This window comes from Mercenaria mercenaria, chromosome 2, assembly GCF_021730395.1.
Source record: "Mercenaria mercenaria strain notata chromosome 2, MADL_Memer_1, whole genome shotgun sequence".
In the NCBI taxonomy this organism is placed as follows: Eukaryota; Metazoa; Mollusca; class Bivalvia; order Venerida; family Veneridae; genus Mercenaria; species Mercenaria mercenaria.
The window spans coordinates 16,291,762-16,314,998 of record NC_069362.1 but is presented as its reverse complement, the minus strand read 5'-3'; the positions used below and the strand labels follow the sequence as shown (position 1 = coordinate 16,314,998).

At 33.9% G+C, this 23,237-nt stretch overlaps 2 protein-coding genes across 5 annotated transcripts in view; both read left to right on the top strand.

Moving 5' to 3' along the window:
• Positions 1 to 1,500, top strand: part of LOC128550900 (calcyphosin-like protein) — a 29,269-nt gene extending 27,769 nt beyond the window's left edge. For all 4 annotated transcript variants that reach the window (XM_053530916.1, XM_053530911.1, XM_053530914.1 and 1 more), the window contains one exon: positions 883 to 1,500. In XM_053530916.1, coding sequence (XP_053386891.1) covers positions 883 to 1,118 — 236 coding nt within the window. In that variant the 3' untranslated portion in view covers positions 1,119 to 1,500. The remainder of the gene's footprint in view (positions 1 to 882) is intronic.
• Positions 1,501 to 17,422: 15,922 nt separating this feature from the next.
• LOC128550897 (calcyphosin-like protein) lies at positions 17,423 to 22,830 on the top strand. The gene is made up of 2 exons (XM_053530907.1): positions 17,423 to 18,170; positions 20,867 to 22,830. Exons 1-2 carry the CDS (start codon positions 17,807 to 17,809, stop codon positions 21,100 to 21,102), a joined length of 600 nt encoding a protein of 199 aa, XP_053386882.1. The 5' UTR covers positions 17,423 to 17,806; the 3' UTR covers positions 21,103 to 22,830.
• The last annotated feature ends 407 nt before the right edge of the window (positions 22,831 to 23,237 follow it).

The window sequence follows — 23,237 nt, the reverse complement described above, 5'->3', positions numbered from 1 at the left end:
AAGGATTTTCATGAAACTTGGGTCAAATGATCACCTCATCAAGACGTTGTGCAGAATTCATGAGTCAGCCATGTCAGTTCAAGGTCAAGGTCACAGCCAAAATCAAAGTTTTACCCTTTCACTATCCATAGCAGTGGCGGGGGATTTAGCTGTCTTTCAGACTGCCTTGTTTCTTAAGTAATGATATGAAACATACATTGTGAATGTTTATAACCAAGTTAAAGATAAACTTATAGATATGCAAAGACAATTTCACGTAATGTTTCAATTGTCACTGTATTAGAATTCTAAAAAAGCAGTTTTCAAGTTTATAACCAAGTTAAAGGTAAACTTATAGATTGCAACTAAAATAACCGATTTTGCGATTATGTCCGATTAATCGCATCGGCTGGCTTGTCCGATTATGCTGATTAATCGGTTGGCAAATCTAACCGATTGGCCCATCACTAGTGGACGGACGGACGGACGGACGACGGACATTCATCGATCCTAATAGCTCACCATGAGCCTTCGGCTCAGGTGAGCTAAAACATCAAAGACAATTTCACGTAATGTTTCAATTGTCACTGTAGTAGAATTCTAAAAAAGCAGTTTTCAAGTGCCGTGAGGGGCTGTGAAAGTTCTCCGGTACTTGCGCTGAGTGTTGATACTGCTTGTTTTTTCCCTCTGGATCATTGTGTCCATTCAGCGTATCTTTATAACAGGATTTTCCTAGTCTTAAGAACTGATGCTAGGTGGCATGAGTTATGTTGCACATTTCGTTTCCTGTCGAACACAATCAATAAAACCGATTCTGCTATTATTATTGTACCGATGCATTCTATGCTTCCAAGGGATCCTCTTAAAGAAAATGTTAATGTTTGTATTATTACCTTTTTTCAGTTGTCTATTCGACCAATGCGAAGCAACATCCAAAGTTTATTTCCGGTGAGTGGACGGAAGAGCAGGTGCTTCGGAACTTCTTAGACAGTATCGATACACCTGGTAACCCGGATGGAAAAGTGACACGTGAAGAATTTATGAACTACTATGCGGGTGTCAGTTCTACAGTGGAAGATGACTGTTATTTTGATCTTATGATGAGGGCGTGTTATGGTCTTCCAAACAGAGGATCCTGAAAGTGTTTTAGAATGCGTGCTGCCTTTTTACATCTATTAACATAAAAAGTAATATTAATTATATTCAAACGACATATTTTGTTTGATTGTGCTAATATTTACTAGTAGCTCTACTCTGCTGACTTTGAAATATGGGTATGAAACCACGCTGTTTGGCTAAGATTCTTTTATGATTACTTCTAAAATCGCAGTTGTGGATTAATTTTTAGTTCAACATCGTTTATGAAAAGAGAAGAGGTATGCAAAAATAACTTTTGAACACGCTTATCGGACGAAATGGCCAAAATAATAAATCACATGCCAGTATATGCACTGGTAAGATTTCCCAATAATAAAATTAATTTGATTGTAATAAAACAAGAACATTGGTTACATTGCAAAACATCTATTGTCTAAAGAACTTTTGAATTGTACAGGTATTAACAAGGCTGTAACATGTTGAAGAAAACCCTCCAGAATACTGCGCTTGTATGTGTCATCTGTTTATCGTATCCATTTGTCTGATACAAAATATGGTCTTTTCGTATTTATACTTTATTACACCGGAGACCTACAAATATGCAGTTTTTTCTTTTGGTCATTCTATTTGGTTTACTTATATTTTCATCTTTCCATTCATCAAATGATAGAAGTCAAATTTGGTAAACATATGAGTTAAATGAAATTTTACAGGCTAGTTCAACTGGCGTATTACTCTAAATAAGCATGTACATATGTATTCTTTTTTATACGTATACTAGTATGAAATGCTCAAAAAATTTGTGTGATTTTAATTAGAATAGTTTTAAATCCGTTGTAGCTCATGATTAAACCATAATTATACTGACTTGTAAAAGTGGATATTACGGGATCACCTATAACCTATGACGCAACAAAACCAGCGACGGTCTAATATATGTCCACATCTAAAGTCCGTAATAATAAGTGTTCCGTAACGCTTTCATCATAGATTTTATAGATATGGTTTTACCTTTTATCTTTGATAGATGTATACTATATTGTTCACTGGTAAGAAACTATAAAACGGGTTAATTTACTCAAACCATGAAATAAATAGAAAATTTGTTTGTTTTACATATAAGATCAAAATATCTTTTACTCACGAACACCATATCTTACATTGCTATGCAAATTGTGAAAATATTGCATCTGATTTCCACTCGTGAACATTGTTTATCTGTTTGAACGAACTTGATGTTAGCAACTGGTAAGTTCACTTACACTGACATTTCAACCCAATTCTTTCTTTTTTGTAACTGTCACGTATAACATTCCATGACTTGGACTCGTAAACAACTGTACTAACTGTGTCATGGGCTTTGCAGATTTTGGTTGAAAGGATGTAAATTTAATCTAGAAAATCAACATATGACAAGCTAATTTTTCAGGTACATGAATGATGACAATGTCTTCTACGACTTACCCAATACATGTACCTAAAATGTCTGGTGTTTTTACTTTATAAGTTACTCTGAACTTGAAACCTTGAAGGTATTCTGTAGTAACGCTTCATAAAGAAACTGGCTTTTGAGAATTTATGTTTTACTTTTCAAACGTGACATTTTCTGTTCTTAGCAACTTTAGTTTTGATATTATTTCAGTTTATATTCACATTATATTTAATACATACTAAAACGCAAATTTGGGGAAAGAATAAGAGAGTAGAAGAAAACGATGAAACAACCAAGAGCCCAACAGTGTTTGTGAATGTTTCTTGTTTTGTTTTTGTTGGTCGTCAGTTATATGTCATATGGCGACTTTCCAGCTTCGAATTGTGGGGGAAGACTACAGGTGCCTCTCTGGACATATTATTACATCATGGGCGGGCACCTCGGTAAAACCACCAATCTTCCGCAATCTATGTGGATGGTTTGAGACTTAGATCTCATTTGGTAACGTAAAGTCTAAACTGAGTCAGAGATTGCTTAATATATTTTTGGTGGCTGTTTACTATAAATATTCAACTATTAAGGAAATATACAAACGGAAAATATGTACCAAACGTGAAATATAATACAATGTTGTAAAGAACTGCAATTTTCATTTGATTTTAGACTAAATAATTATATTTAAAAGTTTGAACTTTCAAAAATGATATTATACTTTTTCGTGTATTGGTTATTTGACCGTGTAAAACATCTATCGTTCCGCCCCTACCAAATATTGAACTAAACAGCAAAATATGATGAAGACCCTGCTATAAGAATTATTCATTCTCGACCAGCATTATCAGAAGGAAAGTCGGTATCGTCTGCACCAGACAACAAAATATCATGAGGAATAAGGATCGGTTACTAAAACGACAATCTCTAGTTCGAAAGGTTATTACCAGTTTCACGACCCCTAGAGTTTCATATCGACAGCATGTTTACCGTATATGCTTTCAGACATTGGCTTTTATATGTAGTACTGGAAGGGAGATAATTTGATGTACAAATGAAGTATCCTTTTTGTCCTATTTCATCAAAATACATTATTGTTACAATATTCTTATGTTATAATTTGCTTATACACGATGCACATTACAAAAAAAAACCACTACAAAGAGATATTTTCGCATTTTAAATACTTTATAGGCTACTAGTCCCCTTGCACAAAATGGAAAGATAAACTTCATGACTAGTTCCATCTGTCATGACTAGTTCTATCTGGAAATGAAATAGGAAGACATGCATGTAACTTGTTTAATCAATGTGCTTGGCATGCTTTTATTCAGAAATAAGATATCATCGACTGTTTTGCATGAAAAAAAATCAGATAATGCTGCAGCAAAGCTTTCAATAAACTTACAGTTTATCATTCATAAATCATTTAATCTTTAATTATTTTAATACTGTGTTCTCAATTAAATAACATCACAAAATAAACTAATGTATAGAAAGCACACCATTAAAACCATAAAATCTATTTGATGTTTTGTGATCTTACACAAAGTTATCTGATGATCAGACCCTGGTTGTATGCGGCATCTATCCCCTAAGACAGAGATCAAGATCTAGTTACTCTAAAACTGTCCACAAAACGCGATGATATTGCAATGTTTCCATTATTTCTTATTTAAAAGTCCGTAATATATTTTAAATTTAACATATTATCTATTCCGGGCAGATGAATAATATATTCTGATGTTTAAATTTTTGTTTGAGATCTGAATAAACAGATACAAATTATTCTACAGTTTCTTAACGACTTAATATATCCTTTCCGCGGCTGTAATGTAATAAAATGTATGAGCGTCTGACGAAATTCATTTTGAAAATATTTCTGAAATATCTATAACTACGGACATATCTGACATCCGAGGCATATACTAACACTAAAAGGACCTTTTGAACGATTTGATGAAGTTCCAAAACTCTCCATATACCCTTGCTCCGTTACGGATCCCCTTGAGATTTGTGTTTATTCCCAGTGCAAATATATATTCTTTTGTAGATGAAAAGCTGACATGTAGTGCTAAAGCCCAAGTATTTTCAAATCGTTAGAAAGTGCTAAAAAATTTACTCTTCATTAGCAAAACAAAGAAGTCAACGCTCATACATTTACAGTGGGTGGGCCCTGTGCGTGAACCCTGTATAGACGTTTTGCCTGTGTTCTTTCATCTTCTTTACTTCCGGAAAAAGCTGAAGGACGTCTGACGTCATTTTGTGTTTTGTCAAAAACATACGTAAGCCTGAGGAGATTGTATAAAAATGTGCCGGTCGTCCTAAGGATGTTTTTCTATTTAGCACAAGCATACTACTTAAGTCAGTTTTCAATTAGTAAGAGAAAATCACTGATAACAGTTTTTATTTGGTGCTAACTGGTGAAATTCTGAAAATAATTCGTAAGATATTTCTCTGCATCACTCACAGTGCCGAAAAATTTTCTCCCTAAAATAATTATATATTCTTTACATTTTTAATTACCTCCCTTTGTTGCCTTTAGAATTACTGGAGCCCTATCGTTGTCCTAATAGTCAAGACATACGGGAGTCATGTACAGCTAGATAATCCTATATAAAACAAGCTAGCTGTGCTAAATTTTTTAAAAAGAATAGTATCGAATGCTCTAGAAAGGTTACCTGGGTTACTTAAATTGCCATTCATGTGTGTGCTTCCTCCACTTTTCATCTGTTCACTATAGCGGCAATACATTTAGCTGATTGTTGTCTTAGTGAATTTTTACAAGACATCAGCTCAACCTTACGTAATATGCCAGCATTTTCGTCGAAGTACCTTCCTAGCCATTTGTGTTCCATTCCAATTTCGCGTCATAATTTGTAATGCTAGGCAGCTCCTCGATCAATATTTTGTTTACAATATTCGTGCTTGTTTTTTAATCTGACTTTCAGCGTGTATTTACATGGATAACGAAGCAAGCTTCCGGTATTTCAAGGAATTGACGGCATTGACCCGAAAAGGTTTGAATATGCAGACTTAACTATTGAAATTTGCCATTATCTGTTAGCCGCGAATCGTGTATTATTTTAAAGATATTTAAACGTCGATTGTGTTTTTTAAAAAAAATAATTGCGTCGTGTTGATTTCATGGACTTAATCACCAATATTCGATATCACTGTGCAGTGTCCATGCATCATAGCCAAAATAAATCCGAATTTTGTCATAATGTGTCGGTCGTATTTGAATAAGTAAGCATGCCATAGACAGAACCTTCCTTGATCTTCACAAATAAGCAGAAAAGAAAAAGAAAAAAGGCGGAGCTTTTGTGAAAATATCGGAATTATCTCCTTCATCGGTGAAAAATATTTCGATATCACACTGAAAACAAACAAATACTCTTTATTTTCCACATTCCTGTTTGCAATTAAATATAAAGGTTATATTTTTATGTGTTTAGCTGTTAATCTGTATTGGATATCGTTTTCGTATCAGCATGTAAACAAACTGCTCTCTAAGGTCAGATGATTCCAAATACATAACTTGTGTTTAACATTTGCTAAATTTGAACAAACAAAATATTTAGACATAGTGCTATTCAAGATCAAAGGTGACGTTTTGTTGATATAAGTGTTTGCGAGCGTAAGCCAGTGCTTATTTTCATTTTAGATACATTTGTACTATACAGCACTTGTATGGCAGGATGGACGTAAATAACAGAAGATGCATGTCTATATGCTATAAATTCTATATTGTTGAAACGCTACCAATGCTTTAATGTATGTCAAATATCATAGATTTTACAGTCTGTCTTACCCTCATGATTTTCATCGGCGCAGATATAAATTGATTTCCTTTGCTAGGAATAACACCCTGTACACAGTTCCATATACTGGAATGTCCTAAACATTCAAGTGATTTGAATGGGAAGTTCATTTACCAGCCTTTCACAGACTGTTCCTATATTGAATCCCCATGCTGCTGAAATAATTGATTTCAATGTTACAACATCTCAGGACGTTACAATATGTCTGTGAAGCCTCTATTAGGCAAACATATTCAACTTGTACAATTGTTGAATGTTTTGACTGTACTAAATACCATTTTCCTCTGCACAAAATCAGTCATGATTATATCTGTAAACATAGAATCGAATACCGTTGATGTTTCAATTGTTTAGAGTATCACCTCAATAGCTGATCAAAAAGTCCACACATCTTACAAAACCTTATATCAATATTTTCTTTTTAAAGTCCAGAGCTCTTTATTGAAGCTCTTTGCAGGAGATCAATAAACGATCAAAATAAGTAATATTGTTTTTTGTTCTGCTAGGATTGTTTGCTGTTTCTATTTATTTCAGCTTTACTCTTTCAGCAAGCAACTTGTAAGATAAACAGGGTATGATCATCGAACAATTTAGTTACTGTAAAACCTATTTACAACATGAAAACTGAAGGTTTTTTTAAATGAATATGCCCAATATTATAGAGAGGGCAAGTGTCTATATTCACATTCACACTGACATATTGGTGAAGTTGTAACTTTCATCCTTTTTCTCTGATTTATAATTACTTCAAAAAATTGCGTTTGTAAATTAATGTTCAGTCCGACATCGGTTATGTATTAAAAGATACCTTTTTAACATGCTTCAATATAATAAATCACAGCCTGTAAATGTAATGGCTTTCTTTCCCGTGACTTTTAAATAAATTTCTCTGTGTATAATAATTTTATGTGTAATAAAACAAGAACACCGTGTACATTGTAAAACATCTATTGTCGAAAGAACTTTCGAATTGTACAGGTACAATGTATTAACAAGATGGCCACACCTAATACGAATCCAAAAACTCAAGAAAATGCGTTGCCGCGTCACCCCTATCTACCATCTATCTATCATATCCATTTGTCTGAGAAAAAGTATGGTCTTTTCGTATAAACACTTTATTATGTCGGAGACCTACACATGTGAAATTGATTGCTTGTTCCTTTTGGATCATTCTATTCTCCAGTGGACATTTTTGCTTTGATCTTCTACAGTGTTAGCTAGTAAAAATAAGGCTTTTTATTATAAACATTTTACCTATATAAACTATGTAAGCAAGACAGTCATGATGACCCTGGATCGCTCCCCTGAGTAATATGAGCCACATGTTTCAAATGGCAAACTGATGCTAGAATATTAAGAAAGTAGGTCAGTAGGTCACATCCATGGTCGCTGTAAGTCAGTTTTAAGACCGGTGTGCAAAACTGTACATGTCATCCAAATTTCACGGCTGTATCTTAAACAACAAGAAAGTAGGTCAGTAGGTCAAGGTCACAGTCAAGTGATCCCTAATCACTTGGGGTCATCAGGTAATTATAATTAAACAGTCTAGGAAATATGATCTGATAATCTCTAAGTATTTTTTCCTATATAACTCATAAAATAAATGACCCTCAGGGCGGGGCCTCTTTTCACCTCGTGAGATCAGATCTTGCAAAAATCCACTCGAGCCGAATACAGCATCCCAGATCGAGCTACTGTTATAATTACCCTATTATGCCTGTTTCATCTGTGGAACTGAGTTGAGTTATATGCCACTGTATAACTCGACTTTGGATTCTCTGGAAGGAATCCTCGTAGAATTTAGCCATACCTGGCGGTCATTGAGTTTTATATATAATAGAGTTTCGCTTATGCCAGTGGTAGTGGTCGTGAGGGGTGTTATATGTTACATTACCTTGATGAACAGACCAATCAAACCAAGTATGATATAATTTTGCTTTGTTGCATTATATGCTTTCAAGGGGTTTTCTTAAAACAAATTCGTTTACTGGAAATCAAACAAACTCTTTGCAAAACAAATAAACATTTGACCAGTACCTAAAGATCTATACTATTTGTAAGACCAATAATACCTGTTAAAATGTTGTTAAATGTAGGGCTATATACTGTTGCAAAGATTCATCGCAACTACATGATAAATGTTCTCGTCTGCCACTATCAGCTATTAAGTGTGATCCTGATTAAACGTCTAAACCAATCAAATAACTGTACAAACTTCTGTAAATTTACAATCTTTGACAAATTCAAATCATTAAACAACGGTCCAGTCATTTTATTTATTTTAGACTCATAAAAGACCTTGATGGAGACATTCATATTATTTAAGCGTTCAATGTCGTGAAAGTACTTCATAGTTCAAGTAATATTTACCTTGTAAATAGCAGTTTGCCGTGCATACACCGGTCAATACACTTTCCCGACATATTATTTTTGAAAAGCATTTATGTTTTTGCTATTACTTACTATTAGATGGAAATGCACTGGTAGCATTTGTCTATGCACGACCATTACCGCCTTTGGATACTAATTCATCTCTGGTATTCCAATAATTTACTTTTATCTGAAACTGAAAAACTGAAACTGCTTTATTTGATTAAACGCTTTATTTTACACATAGTATATTCACTGGCATTGTACATTAAATTTAAAAAAAAAGAAAAATTATGATAAATTATATACATAATGGTATCAAACAATGAAACACGACATATTTGACAAAATTACTGTACAGTGCAAATTACCACATTCCGTATAAAACATACGTCGATCACACTACATAGTAGAGTATACTCAGCGTCTCTACCATCTTCAGTCCACTAACAGAGAAATAATCAGAACCATGATTCAAAGCTTTTAAAAAAAACAGTGTTTTGAGCTTTTTCTTAAAAGTGTCTAGCGAATCAGAATTTCTCACTTCTACTGGTAATTGAGCCCGCCCGCTTAGCTCAGTAGGTAAGAGCGTTGGTCTACGGATCGCGGGGTCGCGAGTTCGATCCTCGGGCGGGGCGTATATTCTCCGTGACTATTTGATAAACGACATTGTGTCTGAAATCATTAGTCCTCCACCTCTGATTCATGTGGGGAAGTTGGCAGTTACTTGCGGAGAACAGGTTTGTACTGGTACAGAATCCAGGAACATTGGTTAGGTAAACTGCCCGCCGTTATATAACTGAAATACTGTTGAAAAAACGGCGTTAAACCCAAAACAAACAAATCTCCTGGTAGTTTGTTCCATAGTTTCGGCCCTACAGTTTGAAAACTTCTATCGCCAGATGTTTTACGTTTGGTAAATGGTACCTCGTAACAACCTGTAACAGAGTCTGAAGACCGTAAACTACGTTTTGGTGCTTGTTCCGATAATAATTCAGTCAAGTAAGATGGAGCTTGGCCGACTGAACAATTAAACATGACAGTTAAATCTTAAATTCAATTCTAGCTTTGATAGGAAGCCAATGTAGTCGGAACAAAGCTTGTTTTGAACTGTCGTGCTTGCTGAGTCTTAAAACGAGTTTGGCACACATGTTTTGTATCCTTTGCATTTTCTGAATTTCACAATGAGGAATACCATACAATATTGCATTGCAATAATCTATATGTGAAATGACCAGTGATAATACCAGAATTTCAGTAGCCTCTTTAGTAAGGTATTTTCTGATATTTTTGATTCTAAGATAAAAAACCATTGCGGTCTGACATTTTCTCTTGACATGATCCTTAAAACTAAGATTTTTATCTAAGAATGCCCCTAGGTACCTTATACAATGTACTGATTTGATTTTGTCACCAGCAATGTCAATTTCTGTTATTGATCATTTGTCAAATTGCTGTCTACTACCGAATAAGATGAATTCGGTTTTTGACGTATTCATTTTAAGTTTGTTTTGTTTCATCCAGTTATCAATGGTGAATGCACAGTTTTCAAGTTCTTGAATAGCCTGTTTCTCATTTTCAACTGAAGTTGGTCGAAAGCGTTTGTTGGCAATATGGTCATCTGCAAAACCATACACTGATATTGACTGGGGAATGACATTAAATAGAGTTCCTGCGTAAGTGAGATAGAGCCAGGGGCCTAAACAGCTACCCTGGGGAACGCTACATTGTAATGGGCGTGGAGTTGAAACAGCAGTTTCTACACTTACACTACAACTGCGTGGCCTAAGATAGGAGTCAATCCAGATGAGAGCTGTACCACATAACCCATACTGAGAGTGTAACACTTGTACTAAAATATCGTGGTCAACAGTGTCAAAGGCGGCATTCAGATCCAGTGCAATTTAGAGCACTGACCTCCTGATTTTCAAAGCCTTCCAACAAGTCACTGATTAATCGGAGTAAAGCCGTTTCGCATGAGTGTAAGCGTTTATACGCTGACTGATTCTTGGGAAGAAGATGATATTCACTAGCATGTTTATTTAATAAGAAAAGAGCTGCCTTCTCTGTAAGTTTCGATAGAAATGGCAAATTGCTCACAGGGCGATAATTGGATAGCACAAGTTCGAGTCCGACCTTCTTCAACAAAGGCCTGACTATCGCATGTTTCCACTTCGATGGAAAAATCCCTTGACGTAATGACCAATTTACCAAGTCAGTTATTAAAGGGACCAATTCATTGAGATGCATCTTTAATATTTTTGTGGGTAGTTTATCAAGCTCACAGGATTTGGTTTGAAGTTCATTTATCAATTTTTTCACTTCTGCTTCACTTAGATCTCTGAAAACCTCAACACATGGAACATTCCTTTTTTCTTGTACGTAACTTTCATAACTTCCAAGTGATTCACGGATCTTTTCAATTTTGCTCAAAAAGAAATCTGCAAATTTATCTGCCAATGTAATGTTACTTTCTTCAGCGGGCATTGGATTTTCAGACTTTGTTCCAGTGAGTTCCGATACCAACTTGTATATTTTTTTAATCGCCTTTTGAACTTACCACTTTCTCACTAAGAACTGATCTTTTTTTCTTTACAAATTTCATGATGATACTGGAGACATAGCTTTTTTACAGTGTCAAGTTAGTACGGTTCCCGGTATTTTCTCCATACTCGTTCAGCTTTACGTAATGACCTTTTAAGTTGAAGTAAGTTGACGCTAAACCATGGTTTAGGTGACCGACAGATCTTAGTTTTCTGTGTCAGTGGTGCATGTTTATCAAGAACTGACTCTATTTCTATTTCAAACTGATCGACAAAAGAATCGACGTCTTCACTAATTACCGATATATATGCAAGGTCTCTTGAAAATTCTTCTTGATTGATCTGTTTAAAATTTCGAAATTCCACTGTTTTGCTAGTTATATTTTCTTTTTGTACATTTAGAACACATTTTACAACACAGTGGTCAGATACAAATAAACCAAGTTCACAAGATAAAATGTTAACACCATTTGCAGCTTCAGTAATAACCAGGTCCAGACTTTGACCAGCTGTATGAGTAGTAAAGTTAACATGTTGCTCATATGTTTATCATGATATTAAAACACTGTTTCTTTATCTTTTGAAGGATTTAAAGACACTTACCTCCAGATCGTACGACAACAAAAAAGATAATGTTTAGAACTCATGAAATTATTTCTATATCTTAAGAAGGCTTTGAATCAAAGTTACTGACAGATTACATGTAATGGCAACGTGAATTAATTGTTTTAATTTTCTCCTTTCAAAATCATGTGTTTGTAATTGGATACCAGATGTAAGCTGCCTTAATTATAAAGTTTTATATACATTAAATGGTCATTGAGTACGAATTCCTCCATGGTGTATTGGTCAAGTTTACTGCCGAGGCGGCCTGGGTTTGATTCCCGACTCGGACATGACTTTTTTCTTGATTTTGCACTTTTTAAGTTAGCTTAGAAACAAAAACTTATGTTCTAGTGTTCATAATATGACCAAACTTCAATTTTAAAGAACGATCATTTTAAGCCAAAATCTGGAGTCAAGTCACTAAACAAATATTTATCCTAACAGTTGAAAGGGGTTTACAGTATAGGGATTTTTTATCTTGCATTTCTTGAAGTATAATTTGACCATGGACATAATATTGTTGATATTTATGCCCAATAATAACACATATTTACACTGAAAACAGTTCTGTACTTACGTGCTTAGTTCTTGGTTTAAGTGGATAGAATTGCATGCAGATAAGGACACGTGATATTCTCAGAAGAAAAGCTTCAATATTTTATAATTATAAAATCAAATATTTTATGCAATCATTTGTTGCGTAGTTTGCTTCGAAGCTGTGCAGGGTAAAATATTGGCATTGAAAAATAACCAAAATCTAAACAATACCATCAAACCGTTGAGCAATTTTTAGAAATAGTTGTATGCACAACCAGCTTCCTAATAATCAAACCAAACATTTTCCGGTACTGCCATTGACAGATAAGAGCTTTGTAAAATGACGAAATGTCAATATAGTATTCGCCTTTAACTGAACAGTCCCCACGTAATAATATACAAGGGAGATATGGAAACAGTGAAAACTAATGAGTTAAAATCAATAATGAAAAATGCAAATAAATTCCATAGAGGGTTTAATAGAAGAGCAATTCGTAATAAATCCAATATTATATATTACCATATCACATTTCCTTCAAGGAAGACGGTTCAAAATAGTGTTTAGAGTCTTTTAACTTAAACAAGAGTTTGTATAAGTTCCATTTGCCTGCATTGTAATCTAATTTCATTCCGAATTAAGTATTTATGGTCTGAATATGGCTAAATATTAGGGAATTATATATGTATATTTCATATAAATTGCACATCATTCATCGCTAGCGACTATTATAATGATGTTAAACATACTTTGTGTTTCTTGCAAAACTAAAAATAATTCCTGGAAAAATGTATACTCGAAGTCAGTGAATGAAATGGCAATTTCCATTAGTCAGAAAAATCAAAACTAGCTGTATAAAGAGAGAGACTTGTCTAGAATCGTGCTGACTTTCTATCAATATTCATTACATTTATTTGTCATTGTAATATAGATTACATTGCTTCTTTACAACATAAAGATTGGATATGTTGTACATAATTTTCCTTTAGATTTATTTAAGACATAATTTGTAGCGAAAGAGTGTTTTAACATTATTTATGCACGATGGGTGGTTATACGTCGGGCGTAATAATATCACGAGGGCGCAGCTCGAGTTAAATTATTTGTACGACGTATTACCGCTCGAGTGTATAAGTGTTAAGACACGGTTTTGCTATGAATTATTTCGACTCTAATATGCCCTTAATCTAAAACATTAGATAAAATATAGGAGCGCTCTTCTTTTGTCGCAACAAAAACTTTGACGTCACCGCACGTTAACGTGACGTCATGCTAGCGTAAGAGTATTTTAACAGAGACAAGCATATAAGAATACATTATTCTTTTCGTGAATTGTAATAGATTCTATCCTGTCGAAGAAGGGTATTGCGGTTAAACCATTCGTTTGTGGCAGGTCGGTGGTACTACCACGGTGCCCAGCTGTAAGAAAACTAATGCCAAATATTGCACTTGCTTTGCAATTTTCACGAACAACAGGCTGGAAAGGCATTATGCGTCCCTAACTAGAAAAATGAAAATATTTGTTTCTTTATTTTCTCTGGCAGTCAAGCGAAATAGTTTCAATACAAGACAAGGAACACTCTTTATATCCCTATACAGAACTGTTTTTATGATACTTGACATCTGAGAATTATCTTGCTTGTAAAGCTAACTCTTCAATTTGATAAAATATGTTGAATTGATTGCAATTTTACTCTTATAACCATTTAAGGACGTATGCTAGAATTTGGTGCGAAAATTTTCCCAATAACAGAATTTCTTCAAAGTTTGGATATTGAAGGACAGTCATCTAAGAAGCAAAAAAATGCAATAAAAACCATAGGTCACTCGACGTTTTCAAGGGCAGATAACTCTTTTTCGAATCCGGTGACCTATGATTTTTATTGCATTTTTTTTTCTTAGATGATTGTCCTTCAATTTCCAAAGTTTAAAGAAATTCTGTTATTGGGAAAATTTTCGCCCATCTCATATACAGGGAATTCTAGCGTACGCCTTTAATGAACAATTCATGTACGATTTTGACCCTGAACGACATGGTGCAAATTGTGTTTGTGATTTGCACATCTTATGACATGTTCTCATAGCCATATTGTATGTCACAAACGTTTGTTCTAATCTATGTTAAAGTAACGGAGTGAACAGATTCCATCTGGACACACTCAAATGACAGACCGAGGGACATATCAAATGCCGGGCAGGCAACTACAGACCGAGGGACACATCAGATGCCGGAAAGGCAACTACAGACCGAGCGACACATCAAATGCCGGGCAGGCAACTACAGACCGAGCGACACGTCAAATATTGTATGTCACAAACATGTTCTCATAGCCATATTGTATGTCACAAACGTTTGTTCTAATCTATGTTAAAGTAACGGAGTGAACATATTCCATCTGGACACACTCAAATGACAGACCGAGGGACATATCAAATGCCGGGCAGGCAACTACAGACCGAGGGACACATCAAATGACGGGAAGGCAACTACAGACCGAGCGACACATCAAATGCCGGGCAGGCAACTACAGACCGAGCGACACGTCAAATATTGTATGTCACAAACATGTTCTCATAGCCATATTGTATGTCACAAACGTTTGTTCTAATCTATGTTAAAGTAACGGAGTGAACATATTCCATCTGGACACACTCAAATGACAGACCGAGGGACATATCAAATGCCGGGCAGGCAACTACAGACCGAGGGACACATCAAATGCCGGGAAGGCAACTACAGACCGAGCGACACATCAAATGCCGGGCAGGCAACTACAGACCGAACGACACGTCAAATACCGGGCAGGCAACAACAGACCGAGCGACACATCAAATGCCGGGCAGGCAACTACAGACCGAGGGACACATCAAATGCCGGGCAGGCAACTACAGACCGAGCGACACATCAAATGCCGGGCAGGCAACTACAGACCGAGCGACACGTCAAATATTGTATGTCACAAACATGTTCTCATAGCCATATTGTATGTCACAAACGTTTGTTCTAATCTATGTTAAAGTAACGGAGTGAACAGATTCCATCTGGACACACTCAAATGACAGACCGAGGGACATATCAAATGCCGGGCAGGCAACTACAGACCTAGGGACACGTCAAATGCCGGGCAGGCAACTACAGACCGAGGGACACTGGACCTGGAAAGATGACTTAAGTGATGATCAAATTGAAAGTATTTGTCACTAAATAATATTAATCAAATGGCACCTATTTTTTGTTATTTCTGGAAATCTTTCAGTCAGCCTGATCAGATTATTTTGTTTTCAATACAAATTGTAATATCACCAAATGGAAGGATATATAAAGTGAACGCATGACTTTGCAAATAGGAGTGAAATAATTAGATTGATCATTAGTTCCTGGCCGAAGCATAGATGTCATGCATATGAATTACAAAATTTTAACGTTTGTAATAGGATTGTAATCGCTCATTACAATGTCTGCTAAATTAAGCACTCATTGTTTTATTAAATTCACGACCACACCTCCATTTGGAAAGTAAAGAAAAATAAAGAAGAATCATTTTGCTCAAACTATCTATCGATCCATTCTCGCGTTGTATATACACAAGAGAGACGGTAAAACAATTAAAATAAATAAAAGTGGAAACTTTATAGGTCGCTCAACACGACAAAAACGAAAATGTTGCAGGCTCGGTTTGATTGAGTCTGTTCATGGACGGTAGTGGAAATGCATGCTACCGTCCACGCCCTCTAGCCCCGGGTTGAGCAGAACTCAACATTTACACATGCTAAAAGTACAAAAAACAATTCAGAGACATCCGCAGATGTATTCAAACGGCGGTGTACAAGGAACCTTCAATGATACACGTGTTGAGGCGTGTAATAAGTGAAATCATGTACGTGCTAATCGACATGAATTCTTGAGGGGATAGTGATGAGTTTACGTATGAAATTAAAAGTTTACAGTGTACCTTTATGTGCAAACCTCTGCGTATTTGTATAATTATACATGCTTTGTAAATATACGGAACAAAACAGCTAACCCACTATTTGCTGTTTGCCCCCAAAGCATTATTTATTTTATTATTATTATTATTATTATTATTATTATTATTATTATACCACATTTATATAGCAGTCTTTTCGTACAAAATATGTGCGTTCAAAAGTGCTTTACAAAGACATAAAGAACACATACGTACATATATATATATATACATGTAAATACATTGGGAATAGTAATTAAAACAAGATCATTCATAAATTATGTTCTACGTCAAATTACATTACATACACCATTAAAGATTTATAACAAATCCAAATTTAAAAACTTCTTTTTTACTTTCTCGTCGAAAAATACACATAAATATAATAATACAGTTGTGTATTGATTTCTGACTATTCAATGGATATATAATGTTTCATATAGGGTACGTACACTACTTTACTGCGGTTTATATATTAATTTCTTCCCAATTAACGTTTAATGCTAGTTTTGATGTATTTTGTGATAAATGGGCCACAATCTTAAAACTAATGAATATTTATGACGACATGGTTTGGTTTGTTTACTTTTGAAACATTTATTGAAACATACTGTTCTGGTCATACGCAACCCGAGTAATGCACAAATATTGTTACACACTGCATGTATTGCAGGCAAATTCACAATCACAATATAAAATATTATACTGCTCTACTTTATCAAAACAATATGCAATAAATTATTTCGACTCAAATGATATCTTTGAACCAATTATATCATCTGTTTTCAAAGTTCACACCTTGTGCATTATGTAAAATTAAATGAAGATTTAAACGGTAATTTACTCTTTATATGTTTTATACTTATATACATGTATATTAATTAAATGAATTGTTCTTAAAATATCAGTTTATATAGATAGGATTTTATGATTATCTGTTTCTACATAATCTGTGATAAAAGCCTACGTATGAAAATCAATAAATACCTCAAGGCCAAGTTCTAATGACGTCTTAGGTATTGCTTTATTGAATTTAAGCCCCCTTGATTAAATCATTTGAAGTAAGTGTCATTCAGTAATACATATTTCTAAGGGAATACTTAACAGGATGCTGCTCATCAATTCGATTCGTTTAAAGTGATTATAAAACAATGTAGATGTATCCAGATTATTCATTAAAAAGAAAGATTTCTATTATAAAAATATTGAGTTTGGACTTTACACGTATTGCTGTTTTCTTAGATAGTAAAAAGAACACCTTATCAACATTTTATTATCAGTGACAGACGAGAGCAGTGGCAATATATATCAACCTTATTAGATAAAATATTTTCCTGACAAATAAACAATAGTAGCTTTCTAGGTGTTCTGTTAAGTGGAATGTTTCACTCAAGTCAATATTTGTCTGGTGACTTTAAGACGTTGTAACTACAGTATATAATAGTAAAGTTTAAATAATGGATAACAAGAGAGTTGAAGATTTAATAGAAATGATAAGAAACCGTTGCTTGTTAAATAATGTAGGTGGAATAAAGTACCTTTCTGTACTGTTTCGTAGTATGGATACTGATTTTGACAAGCGTTTATCGTACCGAGAACTTAATGAAGGTATGAAATCATTTGGCCTTGAAATAGTCAAAGATGACTTCAAGATGTTGTTTGACGCGTTTGACAAAGATAAAGATAAACAAATTGATTTCCTGGAGCTAGTAGCAAAACTACGACCTCCAATGACAAAAAGAAGAGTAGATGTAATAAATCAAGCATTTGACTCTCTCGATGTAAACAAAGACGGAATATTAAGTATAGATGACTTGAAAAGTAAGTAAAATAATCGTACTTTCTTCTAAGTTCAAATGTGTATATTTTTACCAGTTCAAAAAGATCATCAATTGTGCATAGCTATAGATATGACATCTTGAACTCTTAAATTGATATTAAGTAACAACTGCATACAATTTATATGCTAATTTACAAAATGCTATATAAATCTGATATAATTATAAATAAATAATAATAATAATAAAAGATTCTGCAGACATTTCAAATAGCAAAGTTGCACGGTTGCAATCTCGAATTGTTGAGATGTGTAACTTGAGTAAAGTTTAATTGTACGATCAATTTCTTACATCAGTATACTTAATAAGAGCGTCGTAAAAGAACAATAATTTAATGATAAATACTTTTAAGTTTTATTGGTCAAAGGATACTTATTATATATTTTCTTTATTTTGCTAAACGCCTACATTGCATCTAGGTTTTTTAGCGTTGTAACGTCTGCAGAAAACGTTTACGCTTGGCTACGATACACGCATATTTATAAAGTATGTTAACAGTATCAACAAGGTTTATTCTCCTAATAAAACACTCTCTGAAAATGACAATAAAAGCCGTTTAGGCTAGAATTCTTGTTTAAGGATCTGAACATTGATTGCTGCCTTGATCATATCTTAATTTATTGTGATATCTTATTTGGTATGCTTTAGTTGAAATGAAATTTTTGTTCGTTTGTAAACATCAAATACGGAAAAATAAATATTTAATATTTACAATTTAAGAGCCTACAGATCAATAATATCTGGACTATTAGTTTAATGGTACCTTAGTCCTTACTGTTCAGTTAATATATATATCGTACATTGATTTTGACATTCTTCATCGGCTAGTTCAGGATTTTTATTTCGCTTTAAAGTTGCCATTTACTACAACGGATTTAGACGATTTGAAGAGACTTACTGTGTACAAAATGTGTTTGCTATTTGGCAGCAATGATAAGATCTTATTATTTTAATGGTAGATGTCATTTTTTAACATTGTTTAGAAGAAGCACTTGCTTAAACAGTTTGGCAGCTCTTAACGATACAGGCAATAACCATTCACGTTATTAACAAGCATAAAATTGACAAGACATGGAAATATAAAGAATTTTCGAATCCTTAATTACTTTTAAATTATTATGTTAATCCAAAAACTGAGTGAGCCAAATTTAGCAGATGAAGGTCATATGTCGTAAACGTTGGTATACGAGAAATTACCATGAAAACAATAAAAAAAATTTGAACATCAATAATTCAAGTAAACTTCCATACATTTCTAGAAAACTTAATTGTTCGATGCGTAATCAAGGTACAAGGCCTCATTTGTAGAAGCGATAACTCCCAGTAATCAAACGAGATTCTCAGCAAAGATAAATGAATTCATGTACAAGAATGATCTTATTGTGTAGAAAAAACAACAACTTGAAGACTAAATGATTCATAGGGTTAATCAAACTCCAGTTGTATTGCTTGATGTTTTTTTTTATACAATGCTGTATGAATACGTTTATAAAGGCGGGTACTTTCTGCATGCAAGTAAAACAATAATGTGATTCGCCGTGTAAATATTTATTTACATTCATCTTTTGTTCATAATTTTGCACATGTCATAATCATGTTCGATCATGTCGATTGCACGAGGTCTAAAAATGTTTCCCAAGTGTAGCATATGTGTTTTGATATAAATGATCACTTCTGACGGAATTAATTCTAGAGGTGTGTTCTTAACTTTTTCATGCAGTCAAATTTTATCCTAGCATTAGACATTTTGTGGAATGTGAACTCTAAACATGGCCTTTTAAAAATTCGCATGGCTCTTTGAGAGGTCCGTTCATGTAGCAGTTACTTGTAATCATTTGCTGCTAGATATACGTATAAGTTCTGTCAGACAAATGTATAGTATATAAGAAACATTTTGAATAAATACGTATTTCTTGGTTTGCCGATGTACAAATCTCAGAGTTCATAATTGACCACTATCAAACTACTTTCCTTGACAGTGATTGGTGCTCCGCTTGTCGCTTGTTTTATTGTCTTAACTTTGAAACTTTTAAGGTTTGTTCGCATAAAAGTGAATATCACATTTGTCTTATAGCTGGATATAAAATGACTGAACTTCACATGCTTAATTTAATTTAAAATTGTCTTAGAATTGATTTTGATTTCCTTTAAATTTGCTAGCATCATTTAATGTATTGGCCATGATTTGATCTGTCATCTCCTATTTCATTGGAAGTTTCAATAACAGTTCTTACTTTATGTTATCTGCTTTGAATACGTTGCTAATTATGTTTAATGCCATGAAACAATTGTCTGCAGAAGGTGATTAAGGTTTCCGTTTCTATAGTTATAAAGAAAAAAATATCACAAACATTTAACGATTAATGTTTCCACAGAAATTGTAATGGAATGTTCAGAGATATAAGGTTTTGACGGATTCTATCTTTAAAATAAATTCATTTTAATATCAAGTTATACCTCCGTTTGGTTGTTATAAACACACTCTCCACTACTTAAAACACTCGTTCGATTCAGAAATATTTATTTATTGTCATTCATAGTGCAATGGCCATTAACTAGCTTTAGCCGAAAGAAAAACAACAACTCATACTTTGTTTTGCATTAATTTAAAAAGATTTTTATTTCATTCTAGAGGCATATTTTTGTATCCATATAATAAATATCTTTCGCAATTTGCAGTTGTCTATTTGACCAACGCAAAGCGACATCCAAAGTTTCTTTCCGGTGAGTGGACAGAAGAACAGGTGCTCCGGAACTTCTTAGACAGTATCGATACACCTGGTAATCCGGATGGAAACGTGACACGAGAGGAATTCATGAACTACTACGCAGGGGTCAGTTCAACAGTAGACGATGACAGTTATTTTGATCTTATGATGAGAGCGTGTTATGGTCTACCAAACAGAGGAACCTAAAAGTTTTTAGAACTTATGTTGCCTTCTTATATCCAGTAAAACTATTGTGAAATGATACTACTAAACTACTAAAATTAAAAGATTAGAACGAAACCGCGCTATTTAGCTTATACTATTACTCTATTACATTAGTGCGTATGATTTAGATGACTTTAAGTTTATGATAAAACTTTACATTAAATTTTAGCTAAGAAAAAGATTTAAGTGAAAGTACATGCTGGGGGGAATTACATATATATGAACAATTACGCAATATATACATAAGTTATCTGGCATTTTAACTTTACGAGTAATTTATCAATTTGAAGACATTGGAGACATTCTGTATATCATAACTTCAGACGCTTATATTATGTACGAAGAATACTCTGTTTTTATATCAATGTTTTCCTTTTCCAAACTAAACACAAGAAAGTTTGCACAGTATTCTCGATGCAAAAAAACAAAACAAAACGGAACTCTTAATCAATGTGGGCTATTTTAAAAGATGTGCGATTAATCTAACCTAAGACATTCAGTAAGTACATGTTGTTATGACAAGTAAAAATATTATTTTATAATGAGATAAGAGGCGGTACATGAATCTACATGTCAGTGTTCCGTTAACAGACCACAAGAAGTTGTTGTTTGCTTTCTCAGCCCTTCAATTCATCAACGAAATATTCAACATATTTTCGTAAGTTTTTCTTAAAAAGCTTACTAATATATAAACTTTACAATGTAAAGCATATTATAGTATAATGAATGGCATTTGTTCAATGCAATCGTTTTACAAACAAACCAGCTAAACAGATACATGGTGGAACTGTTTAAGATACGACTCTTAATCTATATTTTCATCGAAAATATACATTTTATATTGGTTGGCTGCTTAGATTCGAGCTGAATCAGAATCGATTTCACAAGCATTAGATACAACTCATCACCAAGGACTTCGAATTGCTCTTAATATCTTTAAAATATATTGAACGTTGCTGGAACGTATTGGTGTGTATTTTAAAGATTGTTTAGAATATAAGCAAACCGGCTCAATGAATATGATTTCAATCTAAGTTTAGCAATCAAATGAACAAAAAATATCATTTGGCTATCGTATTAAACGTGTAATAAATACCTCACTTACTACTATTAGTCTGGAAACAGTTCCGGATAGTTTAAGTCAAAGTGACAATTTTCCAATTATACAGACCTTACCACGGGGGAGGAACTGTTACACGAGACTAGGTTGTGGAGGATATCATGTTACAGATTTAGGATGCTACAGTTACAGTATTCCTGGATAAAGTTACAGCATTCGGAGGATAAAAATCACTGTCGGTGTTTTGTTTGCCAAAAAAATAGTAAATATTTATCTCTTTTTTGCAAAAGTAAAAATTGTTTTACTAGATCAATGGTATGTACGTCTGCTGAGACATGGTTTGACACGTGAAACACAGTACAGTGAAACACCGCTCGCTCGAGCATCGATGACTCGAGCACCCGGGCTCGCTCGAGCAATTCATGTGGTCCCGGCCGATTTCCTTCTATTTTCTATGTGAAATTACCATGGATGGGTCGAGCATCGATAACTCGATTGCTCGAGCATGACATCTGGTCCCTGTGTATTAATTTACTCTTTGTTGCTTATGGCAAACTCGAGCAAAGGTGTCAACATTTTCACACCTTCGGTGGTCAGAATGTATCGGTTAATTTAAAATTTTCGCACGCCGTGAGAATTCCCCGACTATCTTAAATGTTTGTTTATCGGTATATTTGATCTGATAATGAAATTAATTATTGATGAAAGGTGGAAGAAAAATTTTATTGATCAAAATTGTTATTAATTATTACTTTTTTCTGCGGGATCGAGAAGATAATTATGAGATCTTAATATTTTAATCAACAGTTGTTTGCATGCAAATAAAGCCTTTTCATAAAATTGAGACTATAATTATGAGATCTTAATTTGGAGAAGAAAATTGCGAATTCGATTACAGTATTTCAAATAAAAAAATGTCTTAGCTGTTTCTTCACATGTGCCATTTACGATCTATCATAAATAACGTTTGTAATACGTTTTTTGAAAATGTCGCGAGTGTGTTATTATTACGCATCACCGTTTCCTTTGCAAATGGTCTCGATGACAATTGGTAAAC

What these genes read in the sequence shown, in the direction of transcription:
- LOC128550897 (XM_053530907.1), top strand. Translation starts at nt 17,807, where the DNA reads ATGGATAACAAGAGAGTTGAAGATTTAATAGAAATGATAAGAAACCGT. An exon ending in AAGTATAGATGACTTGAAAA is followed by an intron (nt 18,171 to 20,866) that starts GTAAGTAAAATA and finishes CGCAATTTGCAG; the next exon opens with TTGTCTATTTGACCAACGCA.